The 22,706-nt window shown below is 44.1% G+C and overlaps 3 protein-coding genes across 11 annotated transcripts; 2 read left to right on the top strand and 1 right to left on the bottom strand.

The window, feature by feature from the left end:
- Positions 1–3,583: 3,583 nt before the first annotated feature.
- PHOSPHO2 (phosphatase, orphan 2) lies at positions 3,584–14,184 on the bottom strand. Of its 2 annotated transcripts, none has more exons than XM_080399046.1 (2): positions 13,872–14,184; positions 3,584–4,593 (listed from the first exon to the last, which is right to left on the bottom strand). In XM_080399046.1, the coding sequence occupies exon 2, from the start codon at positions 4,589–4,591 to the stop codon at positions 3,866–3,868; it is 726 nt and encodes a 241-aa protein (XP_080255172.1). In that variant the 5' UTR covers positions 4,592–4,593; positions 13,872–14,184; the 3' UTR covers positions 3,584–3,865. The 2 variants fall into 2 exon arrangements, with proteins under 2 accessions (XP_080255172.1, XP_080255171.1); XM_080399045.1 differs by lacking the exon at positions 13,872–14,184 and adding an exon at positions 5,423–5,538.
- CFAP210 (cilia and flagella associated protein 210) lies at positions 5,523–13,863 on the top strand. Its single transcript, XM_080398948.1, has 9 exons — positions 5,523–5,608; positions 6,700–6,926; positions 7,211–7,384; positions 7,480–7,670; positions 8,631–8,787; positions 9,772–9,911; positions 10,729–10,921; positions 11,214–11,378; positions 11,885–13,863. The coding sequence occupies exons 1-9, from the start codon at positions 5,560–5,562 to the stop codon at positions 12,197–12,199; spliced, it is 1,611 nt and encodes a 536-aa protein (XP_080255074.1). The 5' UTR covers positions 5,523–5,559; the 3' UTR covers positions 12,200–13,863.
- Positions 14,184–22,630, top strand: LOC308068424 (cilia- and flagella- associated protein 210-like). 8 transcript variants are annotated; one of them, XR_013929954.1, is made up of 9 exons: positions 14,184–14,414; positions 15,096–15,252; positions 16,315–16,454; positions 16,749–16,941; positions 17,425–17,589; positions 18,196–18,302; positions 19,196–19,391; positions 19,851–19,925; positions 22,221–22,630. XR_013929954.1 is itself a non-coding variant. In XM_080399040.1 (7 exons), the coding sequence occupies exons 1-6, from the start codon at positions 14,317–14,319 to the stop codon at positions 18,295–18,297; spliced, it is 855 nt and encodes a 284-aa protein (XP_080255166.1). In that variant the 5' UTR covers positions 14,184–14,316; the 3' UTR covers positions 18,298–18,302; positions 19,196–22,630. The 8 variants fall into 8 exon arrangements, 3 of the variants coding, with proteins under 3 accessions (XP_080255166.1, XP_080255168.1, XP_080255167.1); XR_013929952.1 differs by having other exon boundaries at positions 19,196–19,925; XR_013929953.1 differs by having other exon boundaries at positions 19,851–22,630.
- Positions 22,631–22,706: the final 76 nt, after the last annotated feature.

Here is a 22,706-nt window from a genome sequence, read left to right on the forward strand (position 1 = left end):
TAGGTATGTTTATTGCGCGCAGATGCACGGGGGATCGCTCCTCCACAAGCATGCGTGCCCGAAGTGACGAACCATCTCGCATTTATACAATAAAACAAATGAATATTCAATTAACGCCTATACATATTCGTTACCTAAACCGCTTACTCTCGCTTCGTATGTTAATTAGCTTATCAGTCCTTTGCCTGGAATGTGGTGGTCTTGCAGGTTTGTAGGTGATTCATGTTCTTGTGACCATCCGATCTTCTTCAGCAAGGAGACTTAGCACTCCCTCCCTCTAGATAGCATTGGAATATCTCTCATCCTTTTCTCATTCTTTTTTAAAGTAGCCCCTTTGTTAGAGGAAGAAGGGCAGGCGTCTCCTCAAAACTGTAGGTGTCTCCTCAAGGCTGTGTGCCTATGTGACCAGACACCGCACCCATGACCAGTCACCATACCCACATTCCCTGAGCAGACATATACAATCACAATCGATGTCCACTGTCCCCATTTCACACTATTTCTCCATATCACCTGGTTTCTCCTACCAAAAGGAAGCGAATATCTGTTATTATTATCTACATCCCGGCAATACCCAAAGGGGGAAATCTGGAGAGATCCTGCTCTACACATTAAAAAGCACCACTTTTTTCTTTGGATTACAGGTGGCACTTCACCATGCCCACACCAGAAGCACCAACTAAGGAAGAATCTGAACTGCGAAATGGATATGGACATACCCCTCCGCCATCCTTCCTCACACACCAACTGTGCCACAGGCCTCGAGGTCACCCTTGGCCTTTCTATAAAAAGACATACATAATACATCTATAAGAGACATAAATAAGCTAATCCAAACAAAAACCAACCAACCCCTCACACATCTTTGCTTCGGTTTTTCAGTCCTTCTTGATGCACCATTAGCCCAGGCAATCAGAGTTTTGTGGTGCAACCCCGGAATTAGCCACAGCCCTGCCTTCTCTGACCCGGGCTTCTCCCTCAGCTACATTACTCACTCCCGTTCTTTCTCTGCAGCATTCCCTTGTACGGCCCTGACTGTTTATACATTGCCATGCCAACAGCTTTGTTTTGCTGTGGTTTTGCACTTCCCATTTCATCAGCTTCCTATGTACAAGCAGGACCTTCTCCCAGGCCATCCTACCAGCACATAATACTGAGTATGCTTCAGAGTGGCTGGTGTACAGCAGCAGACCTGTTAAAATACAGAAAACTTCCCATACACACATACGCCTTCTGCTACAGATCTCTTTTCATAACAACTTTACCTGAGTCATCTCCCTCCCAGGCAGCACGTTGATTTAAACCACCAGTAAGTCTGGAGGCCAGCAACACTTAGCACTGAGCATGCGTCCCTTCAAGGAGCTTCTCCCTTTCTCTTTTGGCTAGGTTACCAGCTTCAACCAGCCTCTCCCTTTGGAGACACTCATCTCCCTTCCCTTACACCCAAATGTGAAAAAATGTGGTAACTGTGGTGCTTCAGAAAAGTTATCTCTTACCTTTTATTAAGAGGAGAAAGAAAAATCCACCCAAGATTATCTCACATTAATAGCTTAATGGTCTACCTGCTGCAATTGAAAAATTTCTTTTGTCTCCAACATGCACTTTGCCCAGCAAACAGCATCAGCTCTACCCTCTACTTGATTAGATCATAACTGCTAATATTTCAAGTAGTCTACTTTGCTTAATCTACTCTCAACTCCTGCTTTGGTACTTTCATCAAAACCACAAAAAGCACCCCTTTTCTAGCACAAAGATTAGTTTTTCACTCAATCTCTCACTCTCACAGCAAACTACAAGGTAGGTTTCTTAAGGCTAAAAGAACAATAGTCACTCTAAGTGGAAGAAAGCTGAATAATTGTTCATATACTAGCTTTTCATTTGTTTAAGTAAGCAGTAACTGAGATTGGTGCACAAACTGAAAGCAGACCATCTCACAACTCAGTTCTGAAAAACATAGAAGAGACCAGCATGAAATCTGGAACATTCAGCAGCACATTTAGAATGAAGGAGACACAAAACTTAAAAAAACCACACTAACCATACAAAATTGTACTATGCAACAGCCATTACCATTCTTTTGTACGACCTGTAAGTCAGACAACTTACACCTGCCACAGCTTGAGACCCATGAGTTCTTCAGATGCTGCATGTCCTTGCACAAGACAATAGGGTAAGATCTCCAATACAAATATCTCAGGCACCTATCAAATATCCATCATTAAAGCAACACTCCTGAGAACTCAAGTATATTGTTCTGGACACAGACAACAAACTGTTCAAAGTAACCTTCTACAATTCATTAAAATAGATGAAGGGCTAAAAGCAGGACCAATTAGGTCAAGTATTCAAAGGAAATCTTTATTTATGTACACTGTCAGCCTGAAAACAGCCAAGACCACCCCTAAAAACCTTCAGCTGAGAAAAAGAAGGTAGTGACAGCATCAAATGTAAATAAGAAAATGAGAACAATGTTGCACAGAAAAGAGGAAGACAGCTACAGTAATCATATCTGCTGAGTTACACCTCACACATCTGCAACACGTCCTGCAAAATTTGGACCAATTCCTCAGTTATTAAGGCACTTACGCTAAAACAGACATCAATTCAATAGCAGATTACATCATCTTTTTGGACCTTTTATGGGACTGTAAGAAGGAAAACACGTAGCATGAAAATACATTATTTAACTTTAATAAGACTTATTTTTAGTATCTCTATATGCATAGCCCAACTCTTAGGGCTCACCTCACTGGGACTGCTAAAGAGAAAGACTGCAATGTTCACAAACGATTCCTTAACTTAAAGGCAGAACAATTCTCTTAAAAAGTTAAAATGGACCTAGATGTTCCCTTCCAGCCTGGAAGAGAGGATTATACTGTAGATGTGGACAAGAGTGATTAGGCTAAATCACTGTGAATGTGTATACATATACACTGTTCTATGGGCCTGTACATTGCAGCAGAAATCCAGCAGGAAAAAAAAGCACCTGGCTGACTCCAGAGCTGTCAGCATGGAAGACCAAACCAGCATCAGCTCTATACAGAGTGGTGGTAGCAGCACACTGTCAGGGCAGTAGTCAGGAGAATGGGAGAGTGACTTTTCTTTAAACAGAACACCAACGTCCTTGCTGCTGTCCAGAAGAGAAGGGGTCTGACTGACAAAATAAATGGTGTTATCCAAAGGCTGACACCTACGCTTGTGCTCACTTTCCCGATGTCCTTACAAGAACAGGTGCCTGACAGCACACAGGACAGCAGAATACATTACACAAAATCAGGCATGTTGATTTTGTCAGTGACAATAAATTTTATTGTCTTTTACAATATAATATTAAGTATTAATGGTAAAACATTTAGTTTATTGAAAATATAAATGCATCTTCAGATCAAACAAGATTACAAGCATATCAAATAACTTACAAAATTAAACATTTATCCTGATCAAAGAAGTATAAAAGCCAACAACTCCAGAACCATGCTCCTGGCACCTAATGTTTCGTAAGTAACGAATTTCATTCTTATGTGCACTAATCCTACTCCTTCCCCTAAGTGCGTGGAACAGAAAAAGCCAGTTAAGTAGTCAGTAAAAGCTTGGGGGGGTGGGAGGGGGTTGTACAAGATTAAGAATAACAGCAATTCTTGCAACCCCTCTTCTCCACTTCTTTTGGAATGTGTACTATGTTAGCAAGCCATTTTAACTTCACTTTCCCACTATTGCCAAGACTGAGCATAAACAGTTTTATATCATGTTTAAAGAAAACATTAAGTTCAGATAACAGGCCGATTTTAAAATCCTGTGCTTTTATACACACGCAGTTTTTCCCTCCCAGGAAAATAAAATATAACTCTATTATTTATAATTTGTTTTATTCCTTTAAAATCAGTTTCAGATAAGACATAATATCAGTAGCTGATGACCAAACCAGAACAGAACACTCTACAGGACTGAGATCTTTGGCCAGTTGAGAAACCTTTTTCTCCAAGGTATATCCCTGTCTGGGCATAGCAATATCATCCTTCTTCAAAAACATTACCGGACATAAGTCATTCCCACCATCACCTATATACACAACTTGTGTATAACTTATTCCTCGCTCCAACTGTTTATCTAGAAATTCTTTTAAAACTTTCCTTTTGCAAAGGTTTTCAGGGCACCTCACACAATGGTGAGCATGGAAGTTCTGTACAGTAAGATAGCCTGTACTGCTGAATGCTGCAGGGTTTGTAAACACTTCATCAAACACCTTATGGTAGCCAGCAGCTTTCAAAATCCAGTCAATAAATACTGTATTGGAATCTGAAACAATTATGCAGTCAAACAACTCTTTGTTCTTGCCAATAAAACCCAGAAGATCTATCATTCCCGCAGTGAAAGGAATTGTTGTCATGGTTCTTTTCATCTCGTCTTCTTTGACGCCATTGTCTCCCAAGTAGACAAAGACTCTGCCCATATATTCTATCCAATGTCCTGGTCGGTAGGAGTTTCTTAATCCATTAGGAAGTTTTTTCTCAGGAGCACATTTCACAATCCAGGTATCGCTATTTTCATCTACGATTGTATGGTCAAAATCAAAAACCAACAGAAATTTCATAGCTGTCAGAAAATAAGTTTCCAAAACAAACAAAAAAGAGAATTATTTATATAAGCAGAAGTACTGAATTCCTACCCTGATCTTGTGCTCAGAAGAGAAAAATACTGCAAGAAAACGAAGCATTAGGACAAATATATAAACAAAGTGAGCTATTTATGGCCACTACAGCTATGGAAGGTTGTGCTGAAGTTAAAAAAGCAGTTTGTCAAGTTGTAGTTCAGCATCAAGCTTCTGCTTAAAATAGATAATGTGAAAGTAACGAAACTCATGCTGCATAGTTACTAACACTTGCTAACAGAGTCAATCTTCCACTACTCAGGCACCACCAGTTTTACCAACAGTTCTAAATTTCTCCACCATCGCTTGCCAATGAAACCAAACAAGAATTCTCCTGGCAAAACACCTTAGAAGTTATTTCAGAAGGGAACTAGTACGGAACAGACGGATCCAGTTTAACAGGGACACACCAAATCAAAGCAGTCAACGAAAAGAAATATTGCTGTTTGGGGAGGGGGGGGGGTAGCCCACCTCTGGGCTACGGAAATTCCTAGGAGCAGAAGACACTTCATCCGGTACTTAACGCTACTGCCTCCCAGGCAAGTCCTCTCACACCCGTAACGCCAGGCCCGCCGGCCAGCGCCCCCGCGGAGGCAGCCCCCAGCGCCCCGACAGCAGGCCGCGCCCCACGGAGCCGCAAGGACCTGGCCGAGGGGTGAGGCGGCCGGGGGAGCCAGGCAGCAGCACAGCACAGGGGTGCCGGTGGCGGATCGAGAGCCCGTGAGGGACAGGGACAGGGCCTGGGCCTGGTCCCGCCGCGCGCAGCCGACCCACCTCCGCACCCGCCGCTTCCGGCTCCCTCCGCGCGAGCCCCGGCCGCCTCTCGCCACGTGCCTCAGGCGCACGTCGTCACGTGACCCCCGCCGCCCGGTCGCCCGGCAACAGCGCGCGTACACAGTCGGCGCGGGGCCATGGCGGCGGGGCCAGCGCTCCCCCGGCGGCGGCGGCAGCAGCTCGCCCGTGAGTGTGGCTCCCCACGGCGGGCACCGCGACCGGGAGGGGGGGGGGGGGGGCGCGGTGCCGAGCCCGGAGCCTCACCGGCTGTGCACGGCTCCGGGAGACCGCGGGTGTCCCTTGTCCCCGTGCCCGGAGTGAGTCTCCCCAGACCCGGCCCCTGCTCTCCCGGCTGCAGGCAGCAAGACGGGCTGTTTCTGCCCAGAACTACCGAGAAAGCGCTAACGTGGATCCCCGGAGGTACGGCACAGTCCCGCAGCCCGGGGCAGCTCCCTGTCTGCAGGGCGCAGCCGTGCCAGTGCAAGGCCACCGTCCAGGGGGACAAGAGGCCTGGTCCCTACCGTAAGACAAACAGATTGGCAAGTGCATCTGAAGAGCAGGCTCTGACACCAGCAGGGCTCCAGGAGAAAGCCTCCCGGCATTTCAGGCACGGTGTGTCAGCCTGCTGCGGATGGGATGGACGCGGAGAGTCTCTTATGAGCACCCCGCTCCGCAGAGCGCCGCTGCCTTCAGCAGGACCAGTGGCGGTTTGAAGGGCATTTCACAAAACGTAGCGATCACCTAGAAAATCCGTATTTATGCATGCACATGTGTCTGTATGCCTAATGCAACAAAGAAACGCTGATCTTTGCAAGAAAACAAGAAACTGTTCTACAACAGATCTGTTTTAGTAAATACGATGAGTGTGCTGGACAGGGGTGGTAAGGCACAGCCTGTGCCTAAACTGCTGCCTCCTCCACCTCCGGCCAGTGGCATGCCTTTAACAATATTCCCCCTTTCCTTTCGGGAAAGCTCCCCGGTCCATGCTGTTCCCACAGTCGTGCCCAAGTACTGCTTGGAAAGCGTCAGCTACCACAAGCCAGACCTGTACGTGCACACAGACAGGCAAGGCGACACACGAACAGTTAGATCAGCCAGTGCCACAGCCCCAGCACCTGCTCTGGCCATAGTGTGACATACAGACGCCCGGGGGCTGGGGGCAGTAACTAACAGTAAGAACTTAGTATTGTTGCTACGCAAACATTCAAATCCTGATACAGATTTCAATATAGGATTTTCTGATATCAAGTAACCTCAGTATCTTTTCTTCTGCACAGCACCACATCATTTGGAAGAAAATAATGTTCTAGATGGATATTTTCTTCCAAATAAAGTAGATCTTCAACAGGTAATTGTATTGCCAAAAGCAGAATGGGAAAGGATTCAGGACAGTCTTGGGAGCACAACTAGAGAAGCAGCACGTGTTCTCGCTGAGAAGAAAGAACGGGAAGAAATGCACTTACGCTCCAAAGCTGCTGTAAAAGACTGGCCCAAAACCACTGTGGTAAGTACAAGATACATTTGTAAGCAAGGGGATTCATTTTCATATATGCAAAACCACTCACAGTAACATTTCTAGCTGTACTCCCTTTGTATAACGTTTGTTTTTAAATGTGTATTTTAACTACATTTAACATCTAAAATCAACTTTTTTTTTAATTAAAACCAAAATGCAAAATTAAAAAAACCCTTAAACATTAAGTACATCAGTACATCACCTTCAGAATAGTTTATACATTTTTAATCCCTGGGCTTTAAATGTGGTTTCTAATTTTATCTGCTCTATAGGACCTGGCACAACAGAAACTTAAAGCCAAAAAGTTACGTGAAGAAAGGGAAAAGGAAGAAAGAAAGTTACTTGATTTGGAAGAAGAACAGTTCCAAGCAGCAAAACGGAAGGAGGCTATTGATCGTGCAAAAAAATACCTATACTATCAGAACGAAAGAGTGAAACAGTTACATGTTTGTTGACAACTTACAATTTTTGAATTCAAATTGTACTGAATGTCTTTTAAACATTTCTGAACATGCAAATCACTTTAAATGTTCTCTTGCAGAGTGCACTTCTACTTACTGAGGTCCTAAGAGAAAGAGATGCTCAAGTTGAATTTAAAAAGTTAAAGTCAGGTGTTCACAAAAAAAAGGGTCAAGAAATGGAACATGAACATAAAGAAGCTATTATCAGAGAACAGGAGGCACATCAGCGTTATCTGAAAGAACAGGCATTACGCAGAGATCAGCTGGAACAGTAAGTAATAATTAATAAAAAGAAACCCTACTTTATTATTTAGCTAAACTCTCTTCTCACAAATACATTCTGTAAGTTTTTTACAGAAACTTAATTATAATTTGATTCACAAATGTGACACTGTGCCACAAAATGTGACATCCAGAGTGCCACAAAAGACCTTGCACAAAAGGGAAAAGCTGAGATATACACTGCCTTTTAGTTGCCAACAGTTTGCATGTAAAATTGCCTCTGGCAGGCATCAATAGGTTTTAGTCAAATCACTAATCAAAAGTTGTTACTCAAAGTGTATTTTAACTCAGTTTTGGTTCCAGAAAAGGAAAAGGTTGAACCAGATTTTCCATCTGCCTATAACTAGATTCCAGAGAACGCATCAAAAGAACACATCGCTGCCACGTCCACTCTTTTTCTCAACCCTTCCAGAAACCTTTCGGAGGGGTCCCCAGCGATATTTACAAGACTGGCCCTGATGGTCTGATAGAAGGAATCAAATTCCCTGAGGCAGAGGAATGGTTCCAAGTCTGGTCTCACTTATTCCAGGTCCAACACGAAAAGTCCTTGCAGATCTTAATATAGAACACTACCAGCTTAAGCTGTTGCCTGCACACCCAGAAGAAGAAGCATAGATACAGTGGGACTTACTGGGGAAATCTTGTTCACTGAGGATGCTGCAAAGATAGGCCACAACATTATGAATGTACAGGTGCTGAGTCATTCAAATAAAACTTGTTACCACCAGACTGCAAATCAGGAGCATACCGTGTAGCTCATTTCTGGTCAGAGGATTGTGGGCTACCATTACAAACAACGATGCTACTTTTCACCTCTGATATTCTACCCACCTTCAATTCAAAGTATCACATTCCTCAGTGCAAGGTGCCTATGGTTATGCAGAATCTGTATCTATTCATTACTTTGTGCAGTTCCTAGCTTATTTATTCAACTCTTTTTCTGATTCAGAATAAAGCAGCACAAGCATCAGGCAGCTCTGGCCAAGCTAGAAGCTAAAAGAGAAGGGGAACAAATACAGAGATTGAACCAACTGTACCAACTGGAAATTCAGAGAAGAAAAGAAAAGGAACAGGAGGAAAAAGCTGAACGCCAGAGGCAGCATCATGTAAGTAACACAAAAGCAGACAGTTTAAAATGCTTGTTTCACCTTGGCTGCTAGAGTGAAACAATAGCATTTGTGTATCTAAATGGGCCTACTGGTAACAGGTTTGCTGACAGCTTCCGTAGCACTGCATCCTATGCCTACACCTACCCTGCCAGCTGCAGGCCATGTCTTTCCTTTGTGCTTTTGAGAAAGGCCTCTTGGAGGCAGGTCCCTTCTCTTGTCTGAAGGGACATTGGTACCTGATGCTTTGACTGGTCTATGATTAAAAAAGTCTGCCATGGATATCAAGGAATATGCTCCTTGACTTGAGGACTGATTTAAGTCCATTTTTCATTGTTAGGAAGAGGGGAATGGCCTGAGACTGAACATAACAGTGTCTTTTTAACTTGACTTTCCCTTCCCTCTATGACTGAAGAAGTTTAGAAATTTAGTCAAGAGCTGCTGCCTTCTCTCCATCTTTGAAGGCATCTCGTTAAATGCCAGCTAGAAAAGCCTCAGACCGGTTGTGGCCAGCACACAAAAGACAGTTGTTTTTTCACATAAACATATACAAAACTTTTTAGCTATGATTTGGATTAAGCTCTTAGACTGGGATAGTTTTGGATGAGGTAGGGCAGGAGCAGCACAGTGTATGTGTTAGTGGGGGGTTGCGCAGTTCCATTCCTCTCAATGTCCCCCTTTCCCATCTGTGTGAATGGGAGCAAGGGATAACACTCACTGCATTGCATAGCAATTTGTTTGTGTAATGGGCTAGAGAAGCAGCTGTTCGATGCTCAATTCCCCTTCTTCCTCATATCTACTATCACCTCTTCATGCACGTTTAATCAGGAAGGCAGAAGTATGTGGCAGTACTAAGAATCCCTCTCCTCTGTCTTTGAAAGAAACATGAACAGAGACAACAGGGAGTGATTCTTTTAAGGTGCCACCCCAGCCCCAGATTTTCTAAACTTCACCTGTTATATCAGGACCATTTTGCCCATGCAGGAGCATGTAAGTGACCAGAAAATAATCAAAGCAATAGAGGAACAAAAACAAATGGAAGAAGATGATCGGATCAGAGCTCATTTTAAAGCAAAGGAAACTATTGCCAAGCTCATAAAAGAGAAAGAAGCTGAAATGCGTAGGTAGGTACAAAGCTAGAGTATAAACTGTAAATAAACTAAAAATTATATTGTAATAATTTTCAAATCTTTCAGACTGATGATGTAATACAACCCACAGTTATGCTAAAAATTAAATTCTACTGATGGGGAGAGTAGAGAATTCAGGAGGAAAAGGAAATACTTTCTCAGGTTCCTTATGAGTAGGTGTGTCTAGGAGTGACCTCTTTGCCCTTCAAAGTACAAAGACTTACGGAAGTGCAAAGCTCTATACCAGCATGTTGGGAACAGTGGTTTTCCATATGGCCTGCCAAGCCTCCACCTCCTCAACAATTAAAGACAATTAAAATCCTTGATGAAAGTATTTTTGGACATAACCTGTGTTTCCCTGAGTCCCCTTCTTAACTAGGCACCTATATTAATCAATTACCTTGGGATATTATTAAGGGAAGATTGTTTATGAATTTCACATTGAGGGTACGGCACAACTATACCATTGAACCAATCTAAGAGTTTCCTTCTCTTCCGGCTTCTGGTCAATACTCCCAACATTTCTCCCCTGATGGCAAGGCCAAGATGCTAGGCAAACTGCTCACCAAGAGATCCAGCTCATTATTGCAAGAGAAAACTAGCGTTACAAGAATACAGGGCACATTTATTTGCTAAATAAGATAATTTAAAAAAAAAAAAAAAAGAAACCAGAAGGAACACAAGGAGATCAAGGAGCTGAGTGGGTGGGCCAGCCTGTGTGGCAACAGTAGAGAAAACCAGAAGCAGGACTGCTGAGTTTGGTAGCAGTAACGCTTCAGGTAGACCCAGGTGGTGTTGTATGTTTTTGCAGACTAACACAGGAACGTCACGACAAGATCATTAGCCAGTTATCTGTACAGATGAATGAGGCACTGAAGAGGGAAGATGATCATCTTGCTAGAGACATTGCAAAGAAAGAAGCTGAACATGAAAAAAAATGCAAAGAGAAAGAAGCAAAAGAAAAGGCAGCCATTGAATCTATTGCAGAACACAGGGCCACTGTGGTAAGAAACCTAGCCTGTTCTTATCCCTGCTTACTCCAGCCGAGGAGCCTGGCCCACATCAGAGCTGGTGGCTCCAGTGCCATGCATCAGCATCATCTGCTGACATCTTTCATAGGGTACTCTCCCACTTCCATGTTGGGTGCACATCTGCCTGGGCTTGGACACTGGCCAGCCACAATGACTGTGCTCATCACAGCACTGATACAGGGCTGCTTCTGCTGAAACATATGATTTCTAGCTTATCAGGCTAGCTCCTTGGTTAAATATTTTTGCTGTATTTTGTAAATTACAGATGAAGATGAAAGTAGAAAAGGAGAGAGAAGAAAAAGCAGAGGGTAAAAAAGAGCTTCATGCATTAATGGAAAAGAACCGCATCTACCTGGAAATGGAAGAAGCCAAGAAACAAAGACAACGTGATGCAAACATCGAAGTACAGAAAATTCAGATGCAGCAAATGGTAAATAGAAGAGCTGTACACTGTCAACCCCTTCAGAAAGAAACACACATCTAAATCAACAGCACTCGATCCTGCCTGAGAGGAAGCGAAGCAGCTTGCTGTGTTTTGTTTAGGGCTTTTTGTTTGTTAGTTTTGGTTTTTTTAAATCATGTATGCTCCACATATGCTGGTGTTAGGGACAGCCTCCTCCTAGAGCAGTGGTGCAAGTCAAGGCTAGTTTGTAATGACAGACGACATGCTGTCCTGTGCCATTATTTACTGCTGCCCTCTTGTATCTTCTGGGCAGGTCACCAAAGAGCAGCAGCTAATGCTGCTGTTCACTCAGCTAGTTAACGTACCCTTCTGTGGGAGGTGTGGCAGGGGAGAGAAGTAGAAAGCAATGGTATTTGCCAAGTATCCACTAACATCACTGGAGATCTCTATAAGCTTTTACCCTCTCTAAGTTTTAAGGGATAGTTATGTTGTGAAAGAAATACTAAGCTTTGTTATTCCCTTTTTTCCACCAGGCTGAAAAGCAGGCAAAAAAACAGCAGGAAAAGCAAGCAGACTTGGACTATGATACTCTGAGAGAGGTTATTGCACTTTGTAAGGAGCATGAATTTCAGAGCTATGCAAAACAACTAATTGAATCAGAGTCCAAGGCTACACATCACATTTATCCTCTTCTCAAAGCATCCAAAGATGGAAAAGGACTTGGACACTGGCCATTTTCCAGAAGAAGAGAAGGAATAAAAACTCATTTTCAAGCACAGAAGGGTGCTGGGACCCAGTTACCTTCTGTTGGCTGTGCTACTGCCCAGGAAGTTCAAAACACAGAATAACATTGAAACTATCCAGCGAGGAAAGGCAGAAGCAGTTTTCAGGTGGTTAAAAAAAAATATCTTTCTAAACCGTACAGGTGGAGTTAAGCTGTAAATGATCTACATCAAATATATACTTACAAGTCTGGAAGTCCATTTGAAAAAATAAACCAGAAACAGATTGCCAGAGAACTGGTTATATTCTCAAAAATCCCCAGTTTGTATTTCATGAAAGTTGTTTCATTAAACTTGAGACAGGAATGCATGATGTATAATTGACCATCAATGTAACCCACTCCAGCCAAAAGATCACTATGGCTATTATATGCTTATTATCCATTGTTCTAAAAATTCACTGTCCCGTTTTTTTCAGCCTGGGATATGAATTCCTAGTGCAAAAGGTTACATTTTTCACTAGCCTACTTCCAGTTAAGTATTCCCCATAACAGAAAAAAAAAAACAGAAACAACTTTACAGAATCTGCAGGGGAAGAAAACCCAACTTAATACTTGTAGAAAGTTAGAAGTTATAGTACTGCAGTTTTTATAGCATTTTGCAACTACCTCTGTAATAAAAACATCATGCTATAAATTAGTTATATGAAAATATGAACATGATTTGATCACAGACCTTAAAAGGTCACCTAGGGGGCAAACAGGTCCCAATATAGCTGTAAATAACTACTACAAAAAGAACATGGCAACAAGAGACAACATAGTTGGACCGTTTGTTCAAAAAGACTAACAGTGATTCAACCTGCGGTAATGAGATGCAGATCTAATATTGTTTCTCAGATTCCTGAGCTGACTTGCTCTCCAACACCCAAGTCACACACACCTCTCACTCCTTAAGCTTAGTTCCTTTGCTGAAATTTTACTATAATGTTCTTGCTTTGTTGAGAGTTAGGGTTTCCTATGATGACTGCCTCCACCAGTAACCTGGGGTCTAAGCAGGGTAGCCTCCTGTTCTGGGGTACGCTGGAAACAAAGTCCAAGAAACCCGAGGCTTTGCTTTGTTGCACACAACTTTCTTTTCCAGCCCCCCAGCTGCCCACCTCTGTCGGCCTAACTCTAGAAAATGTTCTAAAAAAACCCCACAACCAGGAGAGTTTTATACCAAGGATGTCTGCCAATATTTTAGTCTGAAAAAATGGGGATTTTGTGTACTTTCGAGTTTCCGAGCCTGGTTTTCAATAGCAACATGCTTTGAAGAAAGCACAGAACTTTCAGCAAACACAAGGCCACCCCAGAGCCCAGGGCCCTCCTGGAAGCCCAGGGCCAAGCTGAGCTGGTTTCACCTCCCCTGGAGCGTGAGACAGCTGGATGTAAGATGGATCTACTCCTTCCCATCACAGCTATCACCTCCTCGAGAAGTGTCTTCCAGGCAGGGCAAAGGAGGAACTTCTGGGAGGAGGGGGAGGCGCGACCTCCTCCGGCTCCAGGGTCGCCAAGGGCTTTCCTCTGGGACAACAGTGCCCAGGGGCCACCCTTTCAGGTCAGGTGTCGGATAAAGGCGTTTCCAGCAGCCCCTGTCCCAGGCCGGCCCAGCGGGACGCGGGTGGGCCGTGGCAGCGCAGAGCCAGGCCGAGCCGAGGGGCCAGGCCGCCGCGGCGCACGGCTGAGGCAAACAGGCGGGAAGAAAAGCTGCCGCGGTGGGAGCGGACAGAGGCAGGGGAGGGGTTACAGCCTCTTACCGGGAGCGGGCTCGCTACTGGGAAACGCGTATTTCACGAACAGGCTGCAGAGGAGGGCGGCTCCTGCCGGGCCGGGGCCTGTGCGGTGACCGCTGCCGCTCAGGCCCGCTCCGCCGCCCAGCGCGGGCCGTACCGGGAAAGGGCGCGGGCGGCGCAGCCGCCGGGCCGGGCCGGGCCTCCCAGCCTGAGCGCGGGTGGTGCCCGCCGGCAGCTCCCCGGGGCGGGGCGGGCCGCTGTAGCCGCCGCGGCACAGCGCTCCCCGCCCTCCTGTTGCTGCTGGCGCCAACAGGCAGCGCTGTGCCCACGAGGGGAGGGCGGTGGCTGTCGCCTTTGTTCCCTGTCCGGGCGCGGAGGAGCGAGCACCGGTGCAGCCGGGCTGTCGGTGAGGGACCGTTTCTCTTAGCAGACGTCGCCGCTTCCAGACGAGGCGGGCGCGGGGCCGGCGATGGACGGCGAGGAGCCGGGCGCCGCCCGCCGGGAAGCAGAGCTGGAGCGCAGCCGTTACAGGGACCGCCGGGCCGTGGCCCAGGAGCAGCTGGCGCAGTGAGTGCAGCGGGGGCGGGAGCGGGGTCAGCGGGAGAGCCCTCCCTGCGGCCGCGGCCGCGCTGTCGGGTCCCGCCGATGAGGGGTGCGCCGGGCGGGGCGGGGGGTGGCGGGAGCAGGCTTCTGCCCAGGCCTCGGCCGGAGTTTGCCGTGCCGGGGGCTGCATGACTCGCAGCTTTAAACCGCTGTTCCTGATCATCCCCGCTCCGTGGTCGGGCCGCAGGTCTGTCACCTCACCTGCTGCTTCCCCAGAACTCCGTTCTGCTACTTCAGGAACGTCTCTTGCTGTCACCGGCTACGTCTGTCCCAATAAATTAAACAAGGTGCCTATGTTCTGGCTAGTGACTTGTCGCGCTGAGGCAAAATTCTGTTACAGCCGCTTCCCTCAACCCAGAGTGACTCACACACAGGGGTGATGGCTGGCAGTGGCACCGCAGGCTGGCAGGGGCCCAGCCTGTGTGGGCAGCAGTTTGCTTTTGCACCCTGTGCTAGCCTTTGGGCAAAGGATTTGCACCTATCTTTTAAAAATCGCGCTTCCATTTTTGGTCTCTGACATTCTACTTTCTTGTCAAAGTATCGGGATTTTTGCTGTTTAGGTACCTGCAGATGTGCAGAATCCATATCTGTGCAGTAGTTAATGCAGCCCTCAGCTTGTTTATTCAACTTCTTTCTCTGATTCAGAATAGAAGAGCATAAGCATCAGGCAGCTCTGGCCAAGCTAGAAGATAAGAGAGAAGGGGAAAAAATACAGAGATTGAACCAATTGTACCAACTGGAAATTCAGAGAGGAAAAGAAAAGGAACAGGAAGGAAAAGCTGAACTCCAGAGGCAGCATCATGTAAGTAACACAAAAGCAGACAGTTCAAAACATTTGTTGACCTAGGGTGCCAGGTGTGAAATGGCTGTGTTAGGCCCACAAATAAACGGGCCTACTGACAACAGGAGGTCTGCTGACAGCTTCAGTAGCATTGGATCATATGCCTATCCTGGCAGTTGCAGGCTGTGTCTTTCCTTTGTGCTTTTGAGAAAGGCCTCTTGGAAGTTATTCGGGTGACACCTGAATTTTGACTGGCCTATGATGGAAGATGTCTGCTACAGACAGCAAGGAGATTGGCCTTTACTTGAGAACTCTGTTTAGGTTCCAGGTACCTGCTCTCTTTTAAGCCCATTTTCCTTTGTTAGGAAGAGGGGATAGCCTGAGTCTGAACACGACAATTATCTTTTTAACTAGTCTTTCCATTGTGATTGGAGATGACTAGAAGATTAGTCAAGACCTACTTACCACATCTACTGTTCCCATGCTTGCTTGAGCAGGGAGGCTGAAGTGGAAGTGCTGTGATGACTCATTGGCGTGTGAGAGAGTAAGAGGAAAGAATTCCCACTGAAACCCTACTTGCTTTATTCCCCACATGCTCTTTCACACCCCAGTTATATGAATTTTGCCCTATTTTCCTCAACTTTATATATGCAATAAACCCTGTATATACTTATAACTGCCATTTCTGCCTGATTACAAAATACCTTGTACCTTACATTTTTATGCTTCTAAAGACTCTTACTGTTTGAGCCCTTCAGAGTTTGTGCTGCCTGAATGATACACAGGATGGGAGCAGTACAGTTGGAGCCAGTGGGGAAGTAGAGGAAAGAACAGAAGCTAAAGATACTGTGCTTGGGGCTGCAACCACATACTAATTTTACTTTTGTGGTAGTTTGTGTTAAGTAGGTCATGAGAATTCTCTTCCATCTCTGGGTTTCTATCTTCTTTGGCTTCTCCACTGACAGAACCAAAGAACTTTTATTATAGGTTAGGCCTGAAGTCTTTGCTAGATTTTTTTTTTTTCAAGTTCGTTTCCAAAATCTCATTCTACATAAAAATAGAAGTAATCTTCCACTTAAACAGGAGTATGTAGCTGAACAGAAAATAATTAAAGCTGAAGAGAAGGAAAAAGAAGATGAAGACGATGATCGGATTAAGGCTTATATTAAAGGAAAAGAAATGATGGCTGATCTGACAAGAGAAAAAGTTGCAGAGACTAATAGGTGAGTCTGGCGCTATGGTTTTCAGCATTAAGATTCCAAATTGCAATTTAATTTTGTGACAAATATTTCTATGACTTTTTATATCAGCAAAATCAGGACTTTGTGATGCAAGCAATTTTTCTGTAATTAAAACTTGAAAAAGAAGTAAAAATTCCAGAAAATATGCCTGCAAGTTCCCATAGTAATTGGTGCTGTTGGTGGTGGAAGTGGGATTTCTGGCTTTGTTAGGAGCAGTGCCTCAGGTAATCTGAGTGGATATCCTAGTATGTTATGGTAGCTTATGCTCTCCTGCAGGCTAATGCAGGAGCACAAGGACAAAGCTTTTGAACAACTAGCTGCACAGATGAATAAAGCATTTAAGATTGAAGATGATCATCTTGCTAGAGGAGCTGCAGAGGTAGAAGATGAATATCAAATTAAAAACAAAGAGAAAGAAGCAAAAAAAAAGGCTGCCATTGAATCTATCGCTGAACACAGAACCGCTGTGGTAAGAAACCAATCCTGTTCTTACTCCTCTTTCTGTCATATACCTGTACTTCTGAATACCTTTTAGAAACACCATCAATTCTAGCATAGTTGTCTTGAGTGAGACACAGGCAAGTTCTCACTTAGAAGCCGACTCTTGTATTTACCATCTATAGTTTCAGAACTAACTCCTTAAGAAAGATTCAAGTGGTGCATGTGATGATCCTCTCTCCAAAAAATGGTAATTTGTGCCAATATTTTCCAGACTTTGCACTGCATACTCCAGCTGAGGAGCCTGGCCCAGATCACATTTTTCCTGGGGTCTTCTCACCCTCTCCCACTTCCGTGTTGGGTGCACATCTGCCTGGGCTTGGACATTGGCCAGCCACAATGACTGTGCTCATCAGAGCACTGATACAGGGCTGCTTCTGCTGAAACATACGATTTCTAGCTTATGAGGCTAGCTCCTTGGTTAAATATTTTTGCTGTATTTTGTAAATTACAGATGAAGATGAAAGTAGAAAAGGAGAGAGAAGAAAAAGCAGAGGATGAGAAGGATCGTAATCAGTGGATGACAGCAGATCACATCTACCTGGAAATGGAAAAAGCCAAGAAACAAAAACAACGTGATGCGAGCATTGAAGTACAGAAAATTCAGATGCAGCAAATGGTAAATAGAAGAGCTGTACACTGTCAGCCCCTTCTAGAAAGAAACACACATCTAAACCCACAGTATTAGATCTTATGGGTGGGACAGAGAGAGAAGCAGCTTGCTATGGGTATGATGTGTGTGTTTTATTTGTGGTGGTTTTTTTTTAAAAAAATTTGTATGCGCTACAGGTGCTGGTGCTGGGAACCAGCCTCTTCTCAGAGCAGTGGAACAGAAGCCTCTTCCAGGCTGACTTGGCCTATGCTGGTTAGGGAGGATTACCTGGGGGGGGCTGGTATGAGAAAGAGATCAACAATGGCCGATCACATCCTGTCCTGTGTCATTATACCTTTTTTTCCTCCCTCTGCCAACTATGCCTCTACTGCCCTCTTTTATCTTCTGGGCAGGTCACCAAAGAGCAGCAGCTAATGCTGCTGTTCACTCAGCTAGCTAATGTACCCTTTTTGTGGGGGTGTGGCAGGGGAGAGAAGTAGAAAGCAATGATATTTGCCAAGTATCCACTAACATCACTGGAGATCTCTATAAGCTTTTACCCTCTCTAAGTTTTAAGGGATAGTTATGTTGTGAAAGAAATACTAAGCTTTGTTATTCCCTTTTTTCCATCAGGCTGAAAAGCAGGCAAAAAAACAGCAGGAAAAGCAAGCAGACTTGGACTATGATGCTCAGAGAGAAGCTGCTTTTCGTAAGGATCGAGCATTTCAGAAATAAAGACAGTGAGTAACTGAATCAGTGCCATTACTGGATGTAATTTTTATTCTCTCCAAGCATTCCAGTAGGGAAACAGATGAGAGCTCCCTAACTAGGACAACTGCAAGAGTGGTAGAGTGTATATGTATGTGGTACTAAAAAAAAGAAATAATATTGGGGGTGGGTGGAGAAGGATGGTTGATGTAACACCATCCATATTCCTCCTGCCAAATGTACACAAGCCCCCAGCTTGCTCAGGGACTGAGCAAACATTTGTCATTGTGCAGGAGTGTTACAGCTTGTGTCACTCCTCAAAGCCCTGTCTGAGGGCAGGGTCAAGAATGATGCTCAGAGCCAGCACAGACCCAGGTGTTGCCTTGGTTGGTCAGTCCTGCTGTGGTCTGGGCCGCTGCACTGTTTTGGGACAGCAGGACGTGGCTGGGTGAAGCTGACTGACTCTCTGCACCCACGCCAGTTACTGTGGCCCGCAAGGGGCTTCTTTGTGGAGTGAGGAAGTTGCTGCTGAGAACTCGACACTCATGATGCATGTGTCTCAGAGGTTTTGCCCAGAATAGCTCTAACCTGGTGTAAGGGCTGAGTGCCCATCGCTGGCTGAAGCACATCTTCCTGTTTCATCCAAAAGGGTCCAGTTTGTGATCGCTCTGTAATGTGAACCAAACCACAGTAAGTGGAAAAAATCAAGAGACTTACTTCAAAAACTCACTTCTAACCTGAATGCTAACACTGCTGCACTATCAACTAAAAGTCACACAGTTCTCTCCAGTTATCTTGGAGTAATTCCTTTTGGAAATTATATATTTTTAAAAGAGACATGGCAACTAACTTGTGAAATTGTCCTTAAATATACTTTTTTCTTAGTTGACTAATGAAAAATTTATTTCCCTTCTCTCTGAGCCAGTGCTCCTTTTACTACTTCAAGCTTTTTTCAGCAAGCAGAAAGAATGGAAGCTTTTAATAAAGCCCTTTGATCACAGAAGCTGGAGCCTCGAGAAGAATTGTCTATAGCAGGAGTGGTGCTGAAATCTGCAGAGCTTGATAATGCTCCAGATGCATCCCTAACTGCCTATTTGCACATGCTCACTGCCATGAAATTGGTGAGTTAAATAGGTTTTAGTCTACCTCCACAGCAACAAGAAGCAAGGTGGATTGCAGCCTCACTTCCAACTCAGCTTCAGGAAATGCACTGTTCTGCAGATCATGTATGTCTGTATCTGAAGTCTACAGCCTGTTTCCTTGGGGCTTATACCCCTTTTACTTTGAATGTCTACAAAAATACCAAATTCAAGTACCAGAAAACAAATCTTCCTTTCAGTACACCTAGAGCGAAGTAGGAATCCTGTGTAATTTTAAAGCACACTTGCTAAATATGGATTTAGTTTGGAATAGTGATGTCACTTCATTCCATTGACTGAGATGTGCATGCTTTGTGTGTTTCCTCTGTAAAACCAGGCAAAAACCTCAACCTCAAGTGTTTTAAGAACATGAAGAAATACTTAAGGTTCTAAAACTTTCAGTGACAAAGCATTTTGGTAACATTTCATTATCTTTTACAGTTGTCCTACACGAAAGGCAAGAAGGGAAAGCTGCTTGAAGGAATAATACAAAAGAATAATATCAGTTTGTTTATGGTATGTTGAAGAAGGCAAGACAGGTGACAGGCTTAGGAACAGCTCCTTGTGCAAGTAGAAGCAAATAAAAGCTATTGAACAGACCAAGATGAGAAAGAAACAAAGCTGGGCTCATTCACTCTGGCGATGAAGAGACTAAGGGGTGTTCCAATTAACAGCCTACAGCTGCTTGAAAGGTAGTTACAAATACAGCAGAGCCAAACTTCTAGGCAGAGTGAGGTGATTGATACAAGAAATTGTGACATGAGACATCAGGTTGAGTAGTCAGGGAAACCTGCTTCACCAGAGGCATAGTGTGATGACAGTGGATCAGAATGGCCAGAGGGGGTGGAACTGCCACCTGTGAAGGTTTTAAACATGTCCCATGTAAGGCAGGAGGCTGGTCTAGCTGACCACCAGAGACCTTTTCAGCTACTATTTAAAGATGGCAACAAAATACAGGGAGATCAGCTGCAGCTCGTAAGATGGGAAACTGGTGACCTGGAAGAATCTGTTAATTGAGGTACCTTGAATACCTAGCATCACTACTTGTATGAGTTATTAGCTGAAGTTTTAATTAATAGCTAGCAAATTGGAATATGCTTTGAGAAATAATTTTAATTACTGGTTTTGCTCAACAAAGCACCTTCTTAAATGGTGAGCTGCTTCAGCATGTTACAGCAGGCGAGAAATAGGATAGGTAGTGGCCATATTAGATGGGCAAGACCTTAGACATGCAAGGCAGCTCTCAGAGGGACTGAAACGGAGACCCTAAATAAAACTTTTTTTTTTCCAAAACTGTTAGGCAGCTCTGGAAGTAGAGCAGCAATGTAAGTTTGAACATGTGGGCCTCCAGGGCCTCATACAGTATTCTCCCAGCAGCAACACAACTGGTACTGGTGTGGCTATGGTACTTGTGCCATCACGGATCTAATACAACTCCGACCTAGGAAATGGAAGAGAGAAGCTTTATAAAATGCCTCCTATCCTAAGAGAATTTCAGTTAACTCACTGTGCAGCTTTTCACTGTTATGTAGTGTTCAGGTTGGAGTTAATAGTTCAGTCCAAATTCTTTGCTACTATTCAACTCTGGGGAGGTTTGAAGAGGACATCTACCTGGAAACAAACTAGCCGTGAACAGAAGAGTTGGTGCCATGGGACCATTAAGGATGGATATTTTCATGTCTCTATACGGACCGGCTGTATACTTCTAAAGAAAAATATTTTTTTTTCAAAGCCACTGGTTGTGTTTGGTCAAGTAATTTGTTCTGTTTATAGATAAATTCTTTCAGATGCCTTTTACTAACTTAGGCCTTTTTGCTATCTCTGAATGGAGGAGTGCTCTAACTAGCCTGTAACTTTCCTTCTTGTTCTGGCACTGCATCACTGAGAGAATGAAAATTCATCATTTCTATATAGCTCTCAAAACAACCCTGCCACAAAAAAACCCCAACCCCTTATTGCTGAAGGCTAAGACTTCAGGGAGAGTTGGAGATCAGAGGGTGCAACAAGACCATATGAAAGGTCAACTTTGGAATTAGTTTAAATTGATTCCTTTCTATTTAAAATAAATGAAGTTGTGCTATAGGCTTTGTTAAACTTTTAATGTGTGTAGTCAATCCCTTTACACTCCTGCACTGTCACCACTACAATCTAAGCTTCTTTTAGTTTAGATGTATCATGGCCTTTGGCATTAAGAACTTAATATACCTAAGTGGATACAGAAATGATACAAGCCTGCCCTCTCATCTGTTAATAAAAATCTCTAGGAAGCAGTCTTAGAGCACAGATGTTCATAGCTGGTGGATACTGTCCTGCATAAACCAGCATGGCACTTTCTTTTGCTGTGAGTTTCCTTGTCTCCAGTGCATTATCCAGAGAAATGCACTATTCTGTTAGGTGCTGAAGGGCTTGAACATCAGAACTGCAGGTCCAATAAAATTCAGTGTTGCATCTCTGTTAACATAATACTAATTGCCCCCCTCAAATGAGTAGTATCTGGTCTGACTCTTTTTCTATGTAAAGGAAAAACAGGCAAAGGTTAGCAGCAACATGAACTGAAAGTAAGCCGTGGTTACTGAGCAGACCAGAGATGGGATCAAAAATACAAGACTGCCAAGATCCAGGAAATACAAATCCAGCAGCTGGTACAGCAGCAGAGTGGACCAGGGAGAAATTTGATTGTCTTTGGTAAAACTTATTGCTGTAGGACAAGTATTTCTGCATTAGTTTTAATTAAAGCCTATCCGTGCATATACAATTAATTGTACAGTAGTCAATAATTATATAGTAAGACAAACTTCTTTTCTTCTTCAGAAATACATCTGACAACTACAGAAGTATGCCACTAAGGAATAAGAAGCTAGCCACTGTCTCCTTACAAGTTACACGTGCCTGCGGAACACAGCTGACACCAGCTCTGGAGCAAGCTATAAGCCATGCTGTTTGCCAGAGCCTGCCTATGCTCAGCTTCAGCTCAAGAAGCAAGTACCGTAGCTACAGCCATAGCTTGCAGATGGATGTGTTACTAGTTTTATTACGGAACAAAGCAGTAGATTCACCTTCTAGGAAGTCAAGAGGTAACAACCACACGTCAACTGTCAATTAATCTGTACTGTACTCCTCAAGTATTGCTGGACCTCCAGGCTTAATTAAAAGCTTAAGTTTTGGCTTAAAAAAATTTCTTACTGAGCAAATAATAAAATTGAGCAAGCTGTTTAAAAACATCTGCCTGTAAATAAGATCAATGCTTTGGAGAATGCAATGGAAGATAGGAATACCATCTTGAGAAAGTTGTGGCAC

Source organism: Falco punctatus (assembly GCF_963210335.1).
Source record: "Falco punctatus genome assembly, chromosome: 8".
Taxonomy (NCBI): domain Eukaryota; kingdom Metazoa; phylum Chordata; class Aves; order Falconiformes; family Falconidae; genus Falco; species Falco punctatus.

What these genes read in the sequence shown, in the direction of transcription:
- PHOSPHO2 (XM_080399046.1), bottom strand. Translation starts at nt 4,591, where the DNA reads ATGAAATTTCTGTTGGTTTTTGATTTTGACCATACAATCGTAGATGAA.
- CFAP210 (XM_080398948.1), top strand. Translation starts at nt 5,560, where the DNA reads ATGGCGGCGGGGCCAGCGCTCCCCCGGCGGCGGCGGCAGCAGCTCGCC. An exon ending in AACGCCAGAGGCAGCATCAT is followed by an intron (nt 8,788 to 9,771) that starts GTAAGTAACACA and finishes TTGCCCATGCAG; the next exon opens with GAGCATGTAAGTGACCAGAA. An exon ending in CAGAACACAGGGCCACTGTG is followed by an intron (nt 10,922 to 11,213) that starts GTAAGAAACCTA and finishes TGTAAATTACAG; the next exon opens with ATGAAGATGAAAGTAGAAAA.
- LOC308068424 (XM_080399040.1), top strand. Translation starts at nt 14,317, where the DNA reads ATGGACGGCGAGGAGCCGGGCGCCGCCCGCCGGGAAGCAGAGCTGGAG. An exon ending in GCCCAGGAGCAGCTGGCGCA is followed by an intron (nt 14,415 to 15,095) that starts GTGAGTGCAGCG and finishes TCTCTGATTCAG; the next exon opens with AATAGAAGAGCATAAGCATC. An exon ending in AAAGTTGCAGAGACTAATAG is followed by an intron (nt 16,455 to 16,748) that starts GTGAGTCTGGCG and finishes GCTCTCCTGCAG; the next exon opens with GCTAATGCAGGAGCACAAGG.